General features: G+C 38.7%; 1 protein-coding gene and 1 pseudogene across 4 annotated transcripts in view; one reads left to right on the top strand and one right to left on the bottom strand.

The window, feature by feature from the left end:
* The window catches only part of PIAS2 (protein inhibitor of activated STAT 2), a 73216-nt gene extending 52467 nt beyond the window's left edge, over window positions 1-20749 (top strand). For 2 of the 4 annotated variants that reach the window (XM_032470645.1, XM_032470643.1), the window contains 3 exons: window positions 5566-5705; window positions 10500-10537; window positions 13234-20749. In XM_032470645.1, coding sequence (XP_032326536.1) covers window positions 5566-5705; window positions 10500-10537; window positions 13234-13416 — 361 coding nt within the window. In that variant the 3' untranslated portion in view covers window positions 13417-20749. The remainder of the gene's footprint in view (window positions 1-5565; window positions 5706-10499; window positions 10538-13233) is intronic. The other 2 variants (XM_032470646.1, XM_032470644.1) reach the window with 2 other exon arrangements.
* Window positions 4153-4523, bottom strand: LOC116660668 (annotated as a pseudogene).
* Window positions 20750-21644: the final 895 nt, after the last annotated feature.

Here is a 21644-nt window from a genome sequence, read left to right as displayed (position 1 = left end):
GCACTTACATCAGGTAACAATCTGAAGTGACTTCAGCACGCAGAGGGATCAGGATGGTTCACCCCACCACAGAGACAGCCGCCATAGACAGATGTCAGTCTCCTCATCTAGGGTCAGAAGACAAGGAAAACTAACATTGTGAGTCTAAGGTAGAAATTTGTGACTAGACCAGTAACACATGAAAGTTTTGGTTTAAAACGTCTATAAATTGAAGCCAGCCAGCTCATTCCACAAAGTCGACATAACTCCTGATATCCAAACTAGACTTACACATCAATAGCCAAACAGAAAAACCATTATGGAACAAGCTCACATGACGAAGATCGGTGAAAATTCTGAATTCAGTTTTAGGAAATCATTTAATTATATATTAAAGTGGCATTCATGACCACCAAATAGGATTTATCCAAAAATGCTTTCTTACTAGGAAAATACATTGATAAAATGGATCTTGTCATAAAGACAGGTCAGCCCTCCGTATCTGTGGGTTCAGGCAACCTGAATCATTACAAATATTTGGGGGGAAAATTTTTTTTAAGGTCCAGAAAGCAAAATTTGAAGTTGCTGTTTACTGCCAGCGACTATTTACATAGCATTTACATTATACTGGACATTAAAAGGTATAAGGTAATCTAGAGATGATTTAAAGTATATAGGAGGATATGCAAATACTACACCATTTTGTATAAGGGACTTGAGCATCCATGGATTTTGGTACCCATGGAGCAGGTGTGTTGCGGTCCATGGAACCAATCCCCCATGGATACCGAGGGGCAACTGTGTATAATCATCTTAATAGATGTCGGAAAGGCATCAGTAGATTAATGGCCATTCCCGATAAAAACTATTTAAAATGTCAGAATTCACTAAGCGGTTTGACGGGTTCACTACTTGAGCTGATTTGTTCTTAGACTGTATTGTTAAAGAAGCAGTGTCTAGGATACATACCCGTGCCAGTTCTGTTCCATTGTAGGTGAGACAGCGTTCACTTAGACCATTTGAGTGGGTGTCAATCATCAGGAAGGGGATTAACGAATGAGTACAGCCAGAGGAGAGGGGCAGGATGGTCATAGTGGGAACTGTAGCCTGAGGGGTGAATGGGTCCTAAGGACTGAAGGTGTTAAGCCAGGAGAAGAGAATGGGATATAGTTATCTTCTAGTTCTTGAAAGGGAGTCATTGATTAACTGGGTTAAGTTTGTTCTTTGTTATACCATCTGGCAGATCTAAGTCCAGTGGGGGAAAGATACATGGAAAAACTTTCCATTGGAGTTTTCTGAACACTAAGAAAGTTGATGTTTTGTGCTAAACTCACATTTTCTGTTTGAAGGGAGAGTGGATGCCGCCTGTCTCGGTGGAGACTCGTGCTGTGGTTATATCATCTCTGTGATCCCTTCCAGCTCTTAGGCTTCGATCAGGTTTTGTTCCTGTCATTCTTCTAATATCCTCTCTTTTGCGTCAGCATCTAGAATTTTTATGGTTTTTCTCTGAGGTGTAAGTTTATCATAGGACTTCTTGGTCAATGGTAGTAAGCAAAGGAGAAAGAATAGAGAAAAAACCAGGAAAACTTATTTTAAGTTACAGTCCCAAAATCATCTGAGCATTATTGTTTTTCAAGACATATTGTTTAAGAAAAAAATTATAGACAATTTTACAAAGCACCAAGAAGTAAAAAGTATTCTGCCCAGAGATAACCACTGGGAACATTTTGATGGTAATTCTTCTAGCCTCTTAACCTGCATGCCCTATCAGAAGAAACTGGCCCCTTAATCTTAGACTTTTAGAAAACCTCTGATAATTTTTCTACATTAAAAGATAATTTTAAATATTATGCCCCTACCCCATTCCTAGAAAATTGAATGACTGCTTTGTTATTAATAACGAAGTATTCTAAAGACAGGAAACTAAGATTAGAGCTAGATTAAGAATCATTAAGAATTGGTATCAGAATTGAATCTTTTAAAATATTTGTATGATCATAATGTGGGAGCACCCAGTGAATTTCAGGTTTATGGATAAAAGTTCAAGTTATTGAATTTTCAAACATCTAAGTCTGGGCCAAGTATGATGAACTCAGTGATCCGATACACAGTCTGGAATACCAGTGTATGCTGTCTAGCAGCGTTCCAGCAGTTCACCCTTGTGCTGTGATATTATGGATGACGCTGTAAAATTTTAAAACCTATGTACACGTATGCCTGTGTATTTGCTGATCCTGTGAGGAGGAGGTAAAATATAAAAACTTCTTAAAATGTTTCATTATTTTATAGCATCACATTTTTATACCCACAATTCCACCAGACATAGCCATTTACATGTCTCCATGATTCCTTTTACTCCATATCTATATATCTGTGTTTTGTGTAAACATTAGAATAATTTACCTTTCTGAGTGTGGTCCTAGTGAAGATTCTGATTCAAACAAAAATCTGCTACCACTAGGTAATTTGATATCCTAGCAAACAGCGAATTTCACCCATTCTATATAAAGTTGAATTTGTGTTCATGGCTGCAAATTTCAGGTAATGGAAATTAATCTCCACTAAATTTTTCAGATGTTTGCTGAGGCTTTAGATGTTAACTTAATAATTTGCACTGTCACTGGATTGTGCTATTTTCCACACATTGTGACAGCATTTTGTATTGGAGAAACAAGGAGTAGTTACCTAATCACTGAAGGTTTCATGTTAAGAGACATGTGTGATGTGTGTTGGGACATTGACCTCACTCCTCTACAAATGTAAGTGAAGGGGCCAGGGTGTGAAAGTGTGTTTTGTTGTTGTTTTCTATAGGTCTGATCCAGGTTGAAGGGTCAGCTCAGGATCAGGACAAAAGACAATCTCCAGTGTGAGTTATCAAAGGAAGAGATGGGGAGCAGAAGGAAGGCAGCCATTGTCTTTTTCTTGTAAACCTGAAATTTTTCTTTCAGTTTCTTTTCAGTATCAGAGAAAAAGTGATTAAATGTACTTTTAAGTAGGAACTCTTTAAAATAAATGAGATCAGATGTATGTTTGTATGTGTGTGTGTGTGTGTGTGTGTGTGTATCTTCTTCAAAAGCTTGCCTTTTAAATTTAAGAAAGTGTATATAATTAAGATTTATTAATTTTGTGAGGAAGGCAGAATAATCAGAGCCACTTCTAGAAAAACTGCTTTCTCAGCACTAACATAAAGCAGTCTCTTTCTTACCCCCCTGCCCTATCCCCTCATTTCTGATACGAATAGGATCATGTGTGATTTGAAAACACTTTCGGTCATCTCTTGTTCTGCTTTCATCCTTATAGAGGGCCTGTGTCTTCAAACGTCCAGAAAAAATGTGCTTTAATACAACAGACTTACTTGATCTCACTTCAGGTTTTCTCTTTCTGCCTCCAGAGTCCACCGTTGTGGTTTTAGGTTGACAGGTAACCCCGGAAGCCAGGAGACCTCTTGATTCTGACCGAGGCAGGTGGTTCTTTTTTCTGTCTTCAGCTATGTCTGGAAAATGTTTTGAAATACCAGGCTTATGTTATCATCTCAAGCATATTATACTTCCTGTGCCCCCTTAATGCATCAGTTTAAGGTTTGTGAACTCTGACCTATGTTGTTTATTCACTTTTCTGAGACTAACAGTTGCCAGCACAGCCTTCTATGTCCTCTCAAGGTGACTTCATTTTCTGCATTTCCAGCGACATCTACACTTTTGACAAACTACAGAATAACAGCCGGACAAGATCCTCATGTCATAATGCAGACTAGTGTTAGAAGGACTCTAGTGTCTGTGTAAGTTGTGATTATTTAAGTGGTTTGAGATTTAAATCGAGGTTATGAAATAGTTTTGTCAGGTGTTTAGAGTATGAAGAATGTTATGCAAATAATGTTATGTCTTCATTTCTTATTACTAGTATTTAAAAATCTGAACAATAGGAGGAATGGACATCTTAGAAGTCCTGCTTGTCATCTTGGTCTGACTTCGATGGTTCTGCTTTTAAGTTTCTGTCGGTTGTGCTTCATGTTTGTAGTGGTCCCTTCCAGCTGCAGAATTCTGTGTGTGTCTGATTAAACTCGCAGTGGCAGCACTTTGGAATGTTAACCTTAATGTCTCTGTGCCCATCCCCTGCCTCCCCATTTTTATTTAGTAAAGTTTATTTTTCAAAATGTACCGTGGTGGGACCTGTTCATGCGTCTTTACTAGCAGCTGGGACATCTCCGCCTTTGGTGTTTCTGGTAGAAATTACTTGAACTCTGTGCTTTGAAGCCAGTTTAATGAGGCCTTTACGAAGGCGCTCCTGAGGGCTGCCCCCAGGGAACTGTGAACCTTCAGTCTCTCAGAGATGGCAGCGGGGGTTATAAGCTTGTAGTCGGGAACTTTCTTACAGAGTTTGTCTTACGTGACGTTGTCAAACAAAACTAGATTATTGAGCTTGTCCCAAATTTTGCCTTTGAATCACTTCTTTTTGGCCTTGCCTTCAGGTTTGTTCACTGGGTCTCTGTCTATCTTGACTCACTTCCCAGCGTCTCTCTTTCTCTTGTCACCCTCAGGTGGCATTGCAAAACTCGGAGAGGCTGCTACCACTGCAGCCATGCTAAGGTGTGGGACCAAGAAATGGTCCCCATCAGTCACAAAGTCAGGAACATTGTTTAGTTTCTTGTATATATTCAATATTTTCTTGAGAACTTACAAATTGCTTACCCTGGACTAAGGTAAAATGAACGTTAAGTAGGAAGAATGCAGAATCATCTCTTTTTCCCTGAACTTTTTCAAAAATATGTTTAATTATACTGCTTCTTAAAATTATAAAGCTATAATTATATATATATATATATAGTGTGTGTGTGTGTGTGTACATATATACAACATACCAATTATAAAGTGTATCTTAAGTGTATTTAATTTGTATTTTTAGTAACATGAACAGCTAATTTCAAAATCATAAGCCCTCTTAGAAGAGTAGATGGTATCATGGTAGCCAGTGTTTTTCTTTCTGGATGTTATATCTTAAATCCTAAGTGGTCATCTAATTCTAATTTCTATCTGCTGCCTGTTGTTATCAGGCTGGGTGGCTTTAGCATTGACTATCTTTGCTCAGGTGAAATTGCCGGATAAAATTGCTAATGACAGACACGATTCACGTTAGAATAGAAGAAATTATGGTTGAGCTATATAGTAAGTAGCTTCACTCATAAAGATACCCTGATTTAAATAAAATCATCAGAGTCTTTTTTACTAAATTCCTCTCTATAAAATTACTAATATCCACATACATGTTACACATACATTAATAAAACATACGTAAAGTATATTTCTGTTGTGGATCAGAGTTTTGTGTTACTCCAGCACCGTTCATTATGTTTTAATGCCACCTTGCTCTTACATCTTAGCTGCTGCTGAGCGCCAACGTTTGTCCACGTTAGAGTGAATCAGACTAAGTTTTGACAGGCGAGTAGCTGGAGCACTGTGTAGTGAGTAGCGTCATTTAGTTGTTTTGAAACTTAGCGAACTTACGACTGAGAATGCCCAGAGGTACAGCCCTTCTCTCCTGTGAACTAACAGCCAGACTGTTTGTAATTTCCCGTGCTATTTAAAACAGGGTTCTCATGTATCAGCCATCTTCTGTAAGGGTGCCCAGTGTGACTTCGGTTGATCCTGCTGCTCTTCCGCCCTCATTAACAGACTACTCAGTACCATTCCACCACACGCCAATATCAAGCATGTCATCCGATTTGCCAGGTATGTGAAGCGTTGTTTGGTTTTTTTTAATCAAATTTTATCTTTTTATTTTTTTCAATCTTAATCTGTGGAGCAAATATAAATATTTTAAATAGAAATGTGAGAAAATTTGAAGGGTTCATGTAAATACAGTACCTGTTTTAAATATATCACATTCAGTTCCTGTCATTTTAACTATAATGCAATCTATGGATTCCTGCTGAGAGGAAATAAATAAGTAGGACACTAGGAAAATTTTGCAGAATTATTCCCCCTCATAGAGAATTTATATTCAGGGACTTTTTCTTGATTTACTGATCATGGAAGCTTCACAGGTTAGGGAGGATGTTTTTCATACCTTTTTTTAAGTAGTCCATCACTTCTTGGTAGCCCATCACTTCAGAATATAGTGGTGTATGGTGGGGTCAGTGTTGCCTTCCAGCTTTACCCTGTGAAAATAGGGTCAACCTGCTGCTTCCCCAGAGCACTGCTGATATGTAGGGACACCTTTCATGGATATATTAACTCAACGGGTAAAAACTTCAAGACTACTTGAATTACCAAGACTTATGCAACCAAGGCCATATTATAAAACTTAACCTTCCCCCCCCCCACTCTTCTTCCCTCCTTCCATAGCCATTGTTTCTGCAGACTTTTTTTTTTAATCAAATTTGAACAACTTAGAATCAGTGACTCTTAAATTTGTGACTTCCCTTCTCTGTGAATGCCCCTTTTAGTGGGAATACAGCGACCTCCTCCTGTTACTAATTTTCTTTTCTGGATTTACAAACTTAATTTTGACCTGTGATTTATTCTTTTACCCTTCTTGATAAGGTCTTTATTTTCAGCCCACTGTATATTCTGTTGGACAAAATTTGTGTTGTTGAAACAGTTGACAGTTGTGTACTCAGGCCCAGTATAATTTTGCCACTTGAAATTTGTTCAGAGTTTATTCAGTTTGAATAAAATTTAATGGAAAAGAATAGACTAAAAATAGTATCCATCAAAAAAAGTTTAAAATACTTTTTACTTCTCAAATACGTTTACTCCATATGTACTTCGGGAATTGGCATTTTAAAAAATTATTTGTAAACCCAGCAAACACCGATGATAAAGTATTTATTGTGTACAAAGCTTGATGCTGAGGTACAAGTGAGGTCTCATGGTCCATAAGAAAGATGGAAACTCAGAGATTCTTAATTCCCAACTGCCGTATTTTGCTTTAACTGTGGCTAGTTGTAAATGAAGTTAAGGAGTGTTCATTTGTCATCTTAGTGTATATTATAAACAAGCATTCCAGAAGGATTCGTTTTCTAAGGATTTTGAATGAAAAATTAATTCTGAAAAAAGGAATGAACATACTCTTTACTGAGTGACTCTGGCCATTTAGCCGTAGAATAGATACAACGTACAAGTCACTTGCTCTGTCAGTTTTCAGGTTATGTGAGTTTGGATGAATTTTTAATTTCAGAGAATTTACATTATTTCAAAATTGGGGCATAAAGTAAGACTGTTTATTTGATAACGTGCGGATTTGAGGAAAATGCAGAAAAATATGGTAACTGTATTTCATAAAATACATTTTAAGCTGGTATTAAGGAACTAAGACTAATATCTTGGGCTGATTATTAAAATGTAGAAATGCTATCTTATCAATTGATAAACTGCATAGACTGCGATCTGTTGTACTTAAGAAGAGTTACCAGTTTATCGTCATTTATGAATTATGTAGCAGTTACTACACCTAAATAGTTTTTACTTTGGTTCTACTGTTAATGTGCTCTTTTGTAATTAGTAATTACTTTGGGGTTTTTGGTGCATACTTTTGATGTAATTAGTCATACTGTACAGTTTTGATACTTATAAATTTAATAGTTTATAATAAAATATTAACTAGAACAGCAAGAACGGAGAGCTGACAGACTTTTACTACATTTCTTAACATTCCTTTTAAAAATCATAAACATGAATCTTCTGAATCTGCAGGAGAACAAAGAAGAAATGATATTAATAATGAATGGCAGCTTGGAACATCTTCTGATACTGTGCAACAGTGAATGCAAAATAAATAATTTGTATTTATGGAATGGAAAACAGCTTGATTATTTCACGAAAAAATATGACTGCCTTATTATCGGTAGTGCCATATTGTCAGATGTGAATGGTGCCCAAAAGTTGTATCATTAAGATTTGGAAATGCTAAACATTTACATATTTAATCATGTAGCGATTATGTTTTGTTAAAGTTCATGGCTCAAGTAAGGAAAATGTGTTGTTATTAATAAGACTAATGTAGAGTCAGTTTGACATCAAGAAGCATTTAAAATCTAAAAACTACAATTCAGTTCGTATTAATAAAAACCGTACCATCAGAATTTTTAACACTACCTGCTTTTCAGTTAAAAATAATTGAGCATTTTCAACCATAAAATATTTAAGAGGCCCTAAAAATGTATCAGTACAACATATCATTGCAGTTGAAATGGTGAAATAAGAAAACAGCATTTTACTAAACTTATAAAATAAGGCAGTAACATTTTAATCACTATTCATGAAACTTTATGTATTTCATGTATAAGAGTTTCAGTAGTCTGCTTACAAAGTATAATTGCAAGACTTTGATAATAGTTTAAAGTTTTTTGCTAGAAGGAATAACATCTGAAATACTATATCAAACTTCAGTGTTACCGTTTGAGAAAAAATGGTTTCAGTGAGAAATATTTACATTGAAACATTATTAAATTTTGTATAGATAGCGTCTGTAATGCTAGGGGAACAATGAATGGGTTTCAACCAAAATTTTAGAAAATGCTATTTATTTAATATGGCATTGTGTAAGTCACCATATTCAGTTAATCCTGAATGAGGTGTCAAAAGATACAGGTCAGGTAATCTCTTAAAATCTTTTATCAGTAGACTGTATACAATCTACTGCACACACGAAATACTTGTCAAAGAGAATTACAGTACCTCTGGAGAGCTGGGAACTGAAATAATGAAAATACGGAGACACTTGGCACCTTGATGGGCAGCCTTCAGTGCTAGAGCTGCAGAGACAGGTTGAAAGTTCTATCACGCCTACGTATTTATTTAAATTGAGGTCATGAAATGGGACTAAACATTTAGAAAATGTTTGGATTCAGTATATGGTCTTCCAGCAGAAACAGCAATACTTTCTGCAGCTTTATTAAGAAAGTTTCACTTAGTCAAATGGACTGAGTGATTCAACAAACATTAAAAGTGATTGAACATATAAAATTAAACTATTCAAAGCAGAAGGTATTATATAAAGAAAGATGTTATATACCATTTGAAGCAAAACAGTTAATAAAATTGAGCCAATTGATTAAATGACATGCCAGTAAGCTATTTTTGTGACTTAGTCGATGATAGAAATGTTGACTGTGTAAAACTCTCAGAAGGTATTATAAGGGCTAGACAACTTTTGTATTACTGTTCAGCTGAAGCAGAGAGAGGATTTACTGGACAGTGTAATTAATGTGAAGAGAAGCTCTGCGTATCTGAGATGTCACCTCCTTGTTACCAGTTTAATGGGGAGCTCCTGGGAAAAGTCTGTTGTGATTCCCTTTCTTTGTCCAGTGTTGGCTCAGACCTTGCTGTGTCATAGTGCTAGTGACAAGCTTGTGAAATGAAAAGTCGTATCAGCAAGTCTCAAAAATGCTTTAGAAGTTGGATGACTTCTTTCAATTGATTGGTGCTACGGCTTGTATTTCTTGATACGTATTTTTTTATCATACCTTTATTTAGAGATTATAAAGGAATACATATACTTTAATATTTTGAGTTATAAATTGTTCACACTGGCTACTCAGTATCTTAAATATTTCCCACTGACATTCTCCACTTAGAGTAACAGTCTAGTATCCGACAACACTCTGTGTGATCGTTATATTTGAGGTGGCATTGACTCCTGACATATAAAAATTCATTGAATGAACAGAAATTGGCCTGTCTTCGTAACCTATACCTGCTGTGTGATTTTTATTATTTTTTTTCAATTTTGAAATTTAGTCAAACAGGTCTAGGGGACCTGACCTTGAAGTTAATTGCTAGACTTTTCAGACCTGAAATTATTATTCACTGTTACAACTTCAGTATTTCAAAACAGTATTACTGGGCAACCTTTACCACATTCCTGTTTCTAAAGCATCATCGGAGAAGCCCAGATGTTTGGTTTAGAAAACTGCATTAGCTTATAACCCAGTAAACCTTGGTAAGATTTAGCATGTTAGTGAGCATCAGTTACCAAGTGCTTGCTTTGTGCAGAGCGTTGAGCTGTGTACTTACTACTCTTGTTGTGGGAACAGGGAGATGGAAGGCTGTCCATGAAACAGACATCTCTCTGTCTAAGAAGTAGTATTTTAGGTGAAGCTCAATGTGGTGTACGTCTAAAAAATAAATGTGAAGTATCTGAAGAGTCTAAGTATGTTTTTTTTAATGATCCAAATCCAGATCATTATTTCTTCATCTTATGGCTTCTCATTGTGCTGAGTGATGAAGGAGGAAAGTTTGTTTTGACTAGTTCTATTTATCTGAAAACTTTTGGACTGCTCCCTGTAAGTCTCTGGGAGGTGGTTTTTCCAGTTGTTTTGGCAGGAAATATGTTCACTTTTGCATTTTATGTGCATTAAATGTCCTGAAAGAGCCTGGTCGTGGTATAGCTCTTGCCTACAGCAGAATGGTAAGAACTTAGCCCAAATGTTTAATGACTTACGATAAGTAAAAAATGATTTGGGGAAATAATTCTTGTCTCCAAAATACGAGACACCTATTAACAGAGCATTTTTGTTTTAGGTTTGGATTTTCTTTCCCTTATTCCAGTTGACACCCAGGTATGTATCCTGAATTTAAGCAACTAATTTGTATGTGATTGTTGGTTGTGTCATACTAACTCAAAATGACCAGTTGCATAAAATCAGGACAGTCACCTCTCAGTTACTTAAATTGATGGAAAGGAAGTATATAAATATTTCACAATTTTACTGGTGGGATAAAATTGCTATTTTTCCATTTATATTTCAGCCTTAATACTGAAATTTTAAATTCGATTTTGTTTAGTCTAATATAATCAGTTAGCATTCCTTACAAGCATTTGAGTGATTAAGATAAGGAGAAGCAGTGCTAGATGACTGGAGGTTAAAACTTTACGGAGATTAAAAAAAAAACTTTACAGAGATAATTTGTTAAACACTTGTTCTATATAGAGAAGTTAGCCGAAACTGATTAAACAGACTGAAGCATTAGCTTGATTCTCCCTTGTTTTTGCAGGCAGGCAGATTCAGACTTTGGGGATGCCCTGATGTGAAATTGTTATAAACCAGTCCTTCCTGTTTTCTCCGTCAGGGATAAACTCTTAGTATCCCAGCCTCCCAACGTGAAGGCCTTGGCAGTGAGCATGGACTCTACTGATAGGCTTAGAGCAGAGGAGGAAAAGGCATGGGAAAAGCAGAATGGGGAAGCAGGACAGAGAAGGAGACTTGGAGAGCAGTGTTGAGAGTAGGGAGGGGTAGAGGAAGAACTGTGGACCACTGCTTCAAAGGCTGCTCAGAATCCGCTCGCCCCAGGTCTCGCCTCAGCTTCCTGGTCCAGCACTCTGTGTCTGAGCGCGCAAGCAGCCCTGGAAACGGGGGCCCCAGGTGGTGTGCCCAGATTGAGGGGTTTCTTCTTCTCACCCCAATCTGACTTTGTTTCATCAGTAGTTTCAAAAGCCACAAAGTGTCTATTTTCCTAGGAGATAGATTCTTCAGGCTTAAAGTAGTACTGATTTGTATGCGAACCGTCCTATTTTTAAAAAGTGACCTTGGAACCGAGAGGAGTTTGTTTTTCTAGGGCTGTTTGGCATGCTTGGTGTCAGCCAAATGAAGGGTGAGGTGGGGCCTTTAGTTTTGCTTGGAATCCTTAGATTTGATCTGCTTTACCTCCGTATTTCTCCCTTATCCCGGTTATCCTTGGACGGATGTGTTCAGATTACACATAAAGGATGTAGAGTTAATAAATTGGCTGCAACCTGAGTATTGTTAAGATTTCAAAGCATAGAGGCTATTGATGGCAAGGCTGTATTTGGCATTCATTTTATGAACCAGAAAGGGGACCTTTCTCCTACTAGGCAGTCAGAAACTGCCTGCGAGCTAGTAGCAATAAAATGTTAAATCTGGGGGCTTCTTCCAGATTCTTGTCTTAATTTTAGTGGAAAATTAGAAGTTGATTTGATTTTAAAGTTGTTTAATACCTGATAATGCAACTCTCTTTAGAGCTTCTTAGAAGCTCTTCAGGAGCTTCTCCCCCTTTACCAGTGTCCCTGGAATCTCTCTGTGCCTGGCATTCATTTTATTGGTGAACCAAGACAATTGTCCGCCCTAAACTTGACATCACTTTTTGAAAGGCAGCCTGAAATTTAGTCGTTGCTCTTCTGCTGCCTGGCAGCCTTAAACGTGAGGTGGTGATTCCCATCTTACGATCTTTTTGAAGATCACGTAGTCTAAACAACTTCAGTTTTTTAATTTCTGTTCTTAATATCTCTGATCATAGGCTGAAAAATATATAGAATTGATAATATTGGTCAGATATCCTTACTGATCTTTTTTTATACAATCTAAACACAAACTTAGGACCTCTCTTGTAGTATATACAGGACCTCGCTTATCTCACTAAAGTCAGTGCAGTTGTTTCTTACATAAAATATTTTGTGGTGATATAAAATAAAGCTTTTAACTCTGTCTCTCTGTTCCTTCTGGCCAATATTAAGAGTACTAACCTCAGGTTGGAATTTGTTTGGAAATCAGCAACTCAGATGTTAAGGAAACTAGAAGTATGAACTCTTAGAGAGGGTTGTCAAGCAGACATCTCAAAGGAAGATTAGATTAGATAAGATCTCATCTCCTTTAAGACTTATCCCAAAGTTTTGTGAATACTTGTGGTAATTCTCGTTCTGAGCATCCTGTGGTAATTAGCTACCATGTAGTCTCAATATTAGTGTCTGCTGCCTTCTGGTTACCCAGGTACTGTTACATGTATGTACAGAGGAGTCAGCTGCTGCTTTTCTGCTGATCAGTCTTAATATTGCTGAAGGGTGTGATTAATATTAAATTTTGAAAGAATTATTGAATTTTGCATTAGAATTTTTGCTTAATACCATTAAAGATAAGTATTACCCTTTTACAGTGTGCTTTAAACCTGGTATAAATACATTTAGTGAACAGGTTCTCTTTGAGACTAAGTTATGAGTCGTAATTCTGGGGCCAGTATTTAGTATTAAATAACTTCAATTATTGTTGACTTTGTACTTGTTCCTTCATAATTTAGTCAACAAATTCTGTCAGTTTTGAGAGAATCAAGAAAATACTGCGCTCACTAGTAAATATTAAATTCATGCCACCTTCCATCCAAAGATGTGAAGTTTTGAGGAACGTTTAAACCCCACTGGGATTTAAATATGTGACTATCGCTTGTGCATACCTAACAATTTCTAGTCTCTTTATTTAAAAATCAATGTAGCCTCTTCCTCATCGGCATCATTGTTTGTTTCAAGCAGTACTGTCCTCCTATGTTTTTGGATAGTCTCACCTCACCCTTAACAGCAAGCAGCACATCTGTCACCACCACCAGCCCCCATGAGAGCAGTACTCACGTTAGCTCGTCCAGCAGCAGGAGCGAGCCGGGGGTCATAGCCAGCAGCGGAAGTAACATTCCTGACGTCATCTCGTTGGACTAAAGGAGGACTCACTCGATTCTGGGAATCATTCGTCAGAACCTCCCTTTCTTGGATCTCTGGTCCGTGGAAGCTATTTTTTTGGTAACAATTACTTTGATATTTATTGAAATGTCAGACGGATTCTTTTGCCTTCTGAAAGATGAACACAAATGACTACAGCAAGAACCACATGACATGCGAGGATTTTTCCTATTCATGCTGTGCTCTGAGCATCCGATGTGTTCAGCCATTTAACTGTGTCTTCAGAGATGGATTTCAGTTTCACGTGTTACTGGACGGATTCTACAAATCAGTTAATTTTTTTGTTGTTGTAGTAAACAGCAATAAAATTATGTAAATATTCAAGTAAACTTTTTTCTAATTAAAAAGATGTAATCAATGATTCTAAAATGACAGCAACTTTTGTTTAACCTGATGTGAAGGAAAAATACATGGAAAGAAGTTATGTTTGCCGAATGAGTCCTTTCCACAGAGATTTGTTCTGTTTTCGTTGAAGTAATGAAGCCTTCATACGTGCCCAAAGCTTGGGTTTCACTTTTTTTTCCTGCAGCTCTACTCTTCTTCCTGATTCCATCAAAGAAAAATGGCCTTTGTGTTAAGCATTTTCCCTGGTTTTCGTTTAATTTTGATATTGTGTGCCGATGGATGCGGAGTGAAGTTCTGGGATTGGCTGCTGTTCACGAGTGTTTATGTTGAAGAATGCTATGCAGAGTCTGCCCTGTGTATGTTATTTTTGGTAATTGTACATTCTCATTCTAGAGATTTCTATAAATTGGGAGCTTACCTTCTCAAAACAAATTTTCTGCAGCCATTGAGTGAAATGTTTTTGGAGTAGGGTGTGGCTGGAGTGTTAGGATTCTGTTCACACTGTCCGGAAATACTGAGAGCTTGGAGACAATGGAAGAACAGATCTAGGGGCAGTAGGAATAACAAAGTTTAATATCTTCCCAAGAACTTCTTTTGCTCATGCGTTTTATAGAATAATATACAAATCTGCATTGAAACTTGTCAGTTCAGTAACACTGACAAAGGAAACATATTTTAGATCTCCTGTTTCTCATAGCAGTGATCTTCAAACTTGAACAAACAATTACAGGGGTTGGGGATGGCATCAGATTTCCTTTTCTTTTTTTCTTTTAGAAGGAAGTCTTTCCTGTAACCACAAAAAGACAAAACAGAATTGGAAGTGTTTGAATATAAGAAAGGATTGCAGAGGATGGGCCTGAAACCCACATTGAAAACCACTCTTACTGTGTGATTTTAAGTCTCTCAGGAAACTGAGTTTTACCCTTAGAGAAACATTTTTTATCCAAATTTTCTATTCTCCTTTGCTTCATTTGGCTTCCTAAATCATTTTTGAGTTCTCAAGGAGTTAATACTTCCCTAATGTTTAGCTTTCTCTCCCTAAGCTGTATCTACTTTAAAAATAAACCTTTTTGTTTTTAATAAAATGATTAATCTGATTTTTCAAACTGAAGTGCCCAGATGAAGAGTCTGCCTGTTTCAGTTAGAATAGGAAACACACTGCTTCAGGTCTGGTGCAGCTTCAGGAGCTGACTGGTCACTGCTTGGGTTTTTTTTTTTTTTTTTTTTTTTTTACACTTTCTCAAGTTTTCTTGGCCTCTGTGCTCTTTTTGTACTGATTTAATTCCCTGTCATTTTCTGCATCATCCTTTCTTCAGCTGCATCATCCCCTTAAGTGTTTTATCCCTTTCGGAGAGCTGCTTATTATGAAAAACACGGAAAACAAACCTGCATCTTCTCACAGTAGTAACATAGTTGCCCGTTTGACCTTCTTTGTCCAAGTTACAGCTCTTTGGTCCAGACACAGAATTTCTTCCTAGTAACATTTTATGTCGCTGCTCTAAATATGGATGCAAGTTCTGCTAACTCTGTAATCAGATAGAGAAAGGAAACTGATTTCTGTGGTATAATTTGTTAATAAAGAAATGCTGTATATTTGTTATCATTTTGTTACCCTTTGGATTCTCAGAGACCCTCCCCTCCCCAGTTTAACCAACGAAGTTTTCTAAGGTAAATGAGAAAATTAATAGAAACGAGTTAATTTACTTGGTCCTTGTAGGTGGTACCTCTGTGCTTTTACAGCTGGGCTTTGTTTCCTGTTCACTATTTTACGCGAACAGTTTTATTGCTCATTTTTGGTGCTTTCCCCTGAATTACGTCAGTTTTTAATTTATCTCATGCAGGCGACTAACATTTTTAAAAATATACTTTTAAGTTTATAATCTTAAAATTGGGACTTTTGTGTATGTGTCTTTGAAGATGAGTACTTTTCTTTATGCTTTTGGCCCTGTGACAACAGCGTGCTTATTAAGCCATTGTCCTTTGTTTCAGTACAGTCACTAAATATTTCTAGTAAGACCCTGACTTTGTAGCAGTTTCTCTTACTAGCCCAGCTGTCTGCTCAAACAAGTGTGATTCAGTTTCAGAGGAGGTCATCTATAGCTTTTACTTAGATGTCAGCCAACCAGTGGTTATGTTTAAGGAAATAAGCTGCAATTACGAGTCTGTCATTTACACTCAGCCGACCTGTTTCTTTCATCTTTATTCACATAGAAACGTTAAGGGATTTCCTTCTTTGGTAACTCCTGCAGTGTGATGGGTGCCAAGTCTCGCTTCACACCTAAGGTCTACTTGAACTTCACTAACTTTCTGACCCTTAGGTGAGCCACTTCAGGGCTTTGTTTCCATTTCTACCCAGAAGGTATAAACACTTAGTATCTGTCATAGGATAATTATAAAGGCCAAACAGAACAATAGAGGTAAATTGAAGCTTATGGGACATCTATCTGGTAATCAGAAAAGCTAGAATGAAAATGCCATGCTTAGGTGAGAGATTGTGAGTATAAATAAGGAGAACCATAACTCTTGGTATAAAACAAGTTCTCCTGGGCTAGAATCTTAAGGAATTTAAAAAAAAAAAAAAGGTAAAATGTCAGATTTTAGATGAATGATACTCAACAGAGCTTATTCTGACTTTAGATTCAGTCCTTTCAGACATTCTCCCTTTTCATCAGTCCTGGACGTTCGTCATTTAGTAACCAACTTGTCTGCTTTTCTTCTGCCAAAAGGTATTCATTAGTTAACAGTCTGTTTTTGTAAGTAAAGTTGATTTTTGCAAAGCAGCAGTTCTCAGGTATGCCCTTTCTCCCCAGCCCCCAGTGGGTAAACACACATACACACACAGCGGTTTCATTTTTTTCCCCCACCCAAGTAAACACTTTTAGTTTTCTATTCTTTTTCTACTTGGAAAATGTCAAGCCGTGTGCCATTTAAACTTGGGATCTGACATAGTGTTTTGTGGCCCTGGGCCTCTGGGTTGTGGAGTTGTCATTTAGATCAGTGACCGATGACTAGACCTGGCTGACCACCTATTTCCTGTAGCAGTTCTACGTGAATGTGGTAAAACTTGTGGAAACAAATTTAATAATTTCTCTGCCTTTTTAAGAGTCTGATGCTCCAGTCAGATGGATGACTGGTTTGTAAGCCCCCACTTTGTTGTTAGGACCCACGCTCCGATTCCCAGCAGAAACAAACAAAGCTACATAAAAATGCCCATTTTTCTTTAGTGCTTGCCTGATTCAGTACTGTTCCGGTTTTTTCTGTTTACGTTAGTGATACATGCTTCTGTGAGAAATCTAGGTAATACAGAAAAGGGGGGAAGCACCGTATTTCTTGCCAGTCTTTGCTACTAGTGTATGATTTTATATAGTTTCATTCATTCTCAGTATAATTTGTGTCTTGATTTTGTTCTCAGGCTACAGGCATTACTCCACGTCATTAAAAACTTGTGTGGATGCTGCCTCCCTGTTAGCTTTGCCCGCTGGACGCTTTAGCTGCACCTCATGGTGCAGTGTTACAGAGCACGTCTCTGCACAGGAATTACTTCCCTAGGATAAATTCCTAGAGGCGGAATTTCTGAGTTGAGGGTTATTATAAATATGTAGTTTTTGATTCATATCACTTTTCCAAGTGGCTTTACTAATTTGTACTCCAGCCGTTTGGCATGAGAGGACTGTCTAACCATGTTTTCCAAGATTATGGACCATTTGTCCCTGCAGACGTCTGCGTCGAGACCCTCTCTCCCTCCTGAGCCTGGGGGTCTGGGCTGACTGATCTGGAGATGATTGGCAGAGATTTTCCTGGGGTGTCTCAGTTTCAAATATATCTATCTGATATGTTCCAGAAATACCTACACAAGGATACCGAATGATTTTTCACTTAGTTTTACTTGTACTAGTCGGAAGTAGCCCATTTTCCATTTTTAGTTAGAAAATCTTTTCTTCTTTTCTTTTTTTTTTTTTTTTTTTTGGAAAACTTTGTGCCTGGGGCCAGCCCCTAGTAGCCAGCTCTTTTCCTCTTCCCGTGTGCTTCACTTCGGCCTTTCTCAGTTCCCAGCGCCAGGGTCTTCTGAGCCAAAAGCAGTCCAGCTCAAACTGGAAAAGTGATAAGGCTAGTCAAGTGTTCAAAAATCAGGAATTCTTAACCTACCAACAGATGTGCTGAGAATCTTACAAAATGTCACATTCCTTACCACAGCCCTTCAAGGGAAGTCGTAGTGTCTCCATTTTGCAAATGAAGAAACATTAAATTTCGCAGTGGACTTGGGAATCTGAAACAGACCTACCTCAAAAGCCTTCTGACTAAATTGAAGTGACCCTGGTCAGGTGGGCTATTTAGGAGACTGATGGGAATCTAGACAAAATTAGGAAAAACTGATTTCAGATAATGGCCACAGGGATAAGGAAATAGTGGATACTGGAGCCATTTCAAAGGAAAACTCCAAGATTCATGTCTGAGTAGATACAGGAGTTAAGGGCTGAGTCCCTTTCTCAAGCCAGTGGTGCTGTTACAGAGACAGGAGGCGGTTAGAGTGGATGTTAGTCATTCAGGGAAGACAATGATGAGTTTGATGTAAGTGTGAGATTTCAGAAAGGAAGCGTCCAAGAAGCTCATGCTTGTTTCCTGCAGGCTTCCCCTGCCCCCATTTTCACCTTCACTTGCCTCCCGTCTGTATCTATTCTAGTCACTCCCAATTGCCTACCCACCCTCCCTTCCTCCCTAAACCCCACCTGGCTGCGTCTCCATCTTTTCATTTGATTTTTCTCTTAATGGCCTTCCCACCGCAGATGTGGCTGTCCCCCGAAGTCCTGCCGTGCCCCGCGGCTCTCCCCGGTGTGCGCTGTCTTCAGGCTCCACATGTCTCTGGAGGCGCTGGCTGCTGCCCTTCCTCTCTATTGTGATTTCTAAATTTCTCCTGAGGCTTCTGACAAAAAATCTGCCCCTTTGCAGCCCATGCTGAGAACTTACACTTCCGGTGACCTGTACGCTTATCGAGTAACGTCCTGATCACTCCCTTTGATCTGCTGAAGACCTCACTTCCTGGCTCACAGTGTATCTTACCATCTCTAATTCTGTTGTTTTCTCAGTATCCTCATTGATCTGGTGGATGGTCCATCCAACACTTCAGCCAGTGAGATTTTTGGTTACCTCACCTCCAACATTTTGTTCTATTGAAACTCCCTACCACTATTTCACCCTTTCTGTTTTCCTCTGTACTCTTTGTCCAACTTAGACTTGGCCCTTCGTTACCACAGCCTTCAGCATAATCTCAGAGCCCTTTCTCAGAGTCACCCACCAGTCCTTTGACATGGCATTGCGCTGTTCTTCTGCCCATTCTCATCAATGTATACACGTGTCGGCACTCCTTTTTTTTCTTGTTTTACTTGAAACATGGTTGATGTACAACAGTATGTTAGTTTCAGGTGTGCTACATGATTTGACATTTGCAAACGTTATGCAAGGGTCACCGTGATAAATGTAGTAACCATCTGTCCCCATACAAAGTTATAATAATACTGACCATATTCCTTATGCTGTATGTTTCATCCCTGTGGCTTATTTATTTTATAACTAGAGGTTTATTCTTCTTAACCAGCCATTAGTTCTCTGAGTCTGCTCTCGTTTCATTTGTTTCTTTAGGTCGCATATAAATGACATTTGTCCTTCTCTGCATTGTTTCACCTAGTGTAATTAATACCCTCTAGATGTCTGTTAAAAATGACAAAATTCCTTTGTTGTTGTTAATAGCTGAGTAATACTCCATCTTCTTTACCCATTCATCTACTGACAGGGCACTTAGGTTGCTTCCATATTTTGGCGATTGCAAATAACAGCGTAGTGATCATGGGTGCACAGGTATCTTTTTGAATTCATGTTTCTTGCTTTCTTGCTTTCTTCCAGAAGCGGAATTGCTGGGTCACAAGGTGGTTGTTTTTAAACTTTTTGAGGAGCCTCCGTACTGTTTTCCATAGTGGCCGCACCGACATACGGCCCCACCAGCAGTGCGTGAGGGTTGCCGCACCCTTGCCGACACTTTTGTTTTCTTTTTGGTGATAGCCTGCCCCTCCTTTTCTAACTACACCCTTCTCAGCAGGTGATACTGCTTCCTGGCTTCCTTTTTCCAGTCTCAGAGGGTGAGGTCAGCCAGAGGCCAGTTTAGCCATGTGAGCCTTTGATTCCTCTGTAACCTTCAGGACCTTCCTCTATCAGACTTTCCCTCTTTCCTCCATGTCCTCCACCTCTCTACTGCTGCTTTTGGCTTAAAAAAAAAGTATCAAGTCATCACATATTTGCAATCCTATTGCATATGCCAGGCACTGTATCAGGCACTTGGAACACAGGATAGATAGATGCCTACCTCTACCACAGTTGTAATCCAGTCAAATATGCAGATAAGTGAATAGGGAGATGACAGTGCAGTGGTAAAAGGCGGGGCACGGGGTGCTATCGAGCACACAGGTGGCGGGGACTGAAAATGTTCAGAGCAGCTGGAAATGTGCTAAGGACTGTTAGAAGAAGTATGTAAGGAATCATGAAAGGCCTTGTCAAGCGTCATGAAGTCATTGAAGAGTAGTCACGGTCATTCACAGTAATGAGCATCTGCGGGGTTTGGTGTGATTATCTCCATTCTACAAATGTGGAAGCAGATTCGGAGACGGTAGGTGACTTGCCTAAGGTCTAGTAGCTTGTAAGCGGGGAGCCAGGCTTCCTACCCAGTTTTTCACTGCCTTCTCAGAGAGGCCTTCCCTGACCATTCTATCTCAAACGTATCCTTGTCCCATCACTGTTGAGATCCTAATGGCACATTGCACAGCCTGTGTCTGTTTTATGTATTAGTTCTGTGTGTTGTCTGTTTCCTCTACTAGATTGTCAGCTCCATGAGGGCAGGGGTGATATCTTACTTCACTTGCATCCGGAGCCTAACATGGTATGGTGCATAGTAGGTGCTCAATAAATATTTCTGAATGAAGAAATGGTGGATTGTCATTTATATCTGACTTACGCTGACTGTGGAAATCACTTGATATCTGAGCAGCAGATATTCACAAGGGAGGGAAACAAGAGGAGATACATGTTTGGGGCAAATGGATGAAAGACGGTGGGGATATGGGAGGAAGTCAGCACATGGACATTTAGACTTCAGACACATGGGGCAAGGGCTGGGAATGGGGGGTTGGTAAGGCCGTGCACAGTGGAGATGATAACGTGCGAGTAGGTGTCAAACCTGACAGCCTAAGTGGCCCCTCGTAGACTCGGCCTCCTGTGTATGTAAGGCTGGGGAAACTCTGCATGTAATCTCTGTATACTAAGGTCAAGTCATCTGGGCCAACTATTGCTGCTCTGAGTTGTGCAAACACAGTCGAGGATGTGAACATTGCAATTTGTCTGCCTCTCAAGGCTAACAACTTCACCTAAGTCAGTATTGGACCCTACTTTGGAACTGGAACAAGAATCAGTTAATTTGATGTCTCTTAAAGTCATGCCCACCTGCTGTTAGACGAGCTACAGGCTTGTCCTATGGTACGTGAGTAGCACTGAAGCCATGGATGTGCAAGGGTTCATCCAGAGAACTTGATGAGTGAGAAGAGGGCTAGACAAGGAACACGACAAGGCGACTGAGAAGGAGCAGCTGAGCTCTACAGAAGGGAAATGAGAGAGACCTCAGAGGCCAAGAGCAGACCATTTCAGGAAGAGGATGTTCAATGAAGTTAAAAGCGTCTCATATAAGAAATAGACTATCCATTTAAAAAAAAAACAACCTTTAATTTCAGAAACACTATATTTGATTGAATCTGACATCCTGATATAAACAAAAATCTGGTAATTAAACTATGACCCATTAACTACATTGGCTGTAAGACATC

This window comes from Camelus ferus, chromosome 30, assembly GCF_009834535.1.
Source record: "Camelus ferus isolate YT-003-E chromosome 30, BCGSAC_Cfer_1.0, whole genome shotgun sequence".
In the NCBI taxonomy this organism is placed as follows: Eukaryota; Metazoa; Chordata; class Mammalia; order Artiodactyla; family Camelidae; genus Camelus; species Camelus ferus.
Note: the sequence above shows the minus strand (reverse complement) of the source record. Positions and strands in the feature narration are given on the sequence as shown.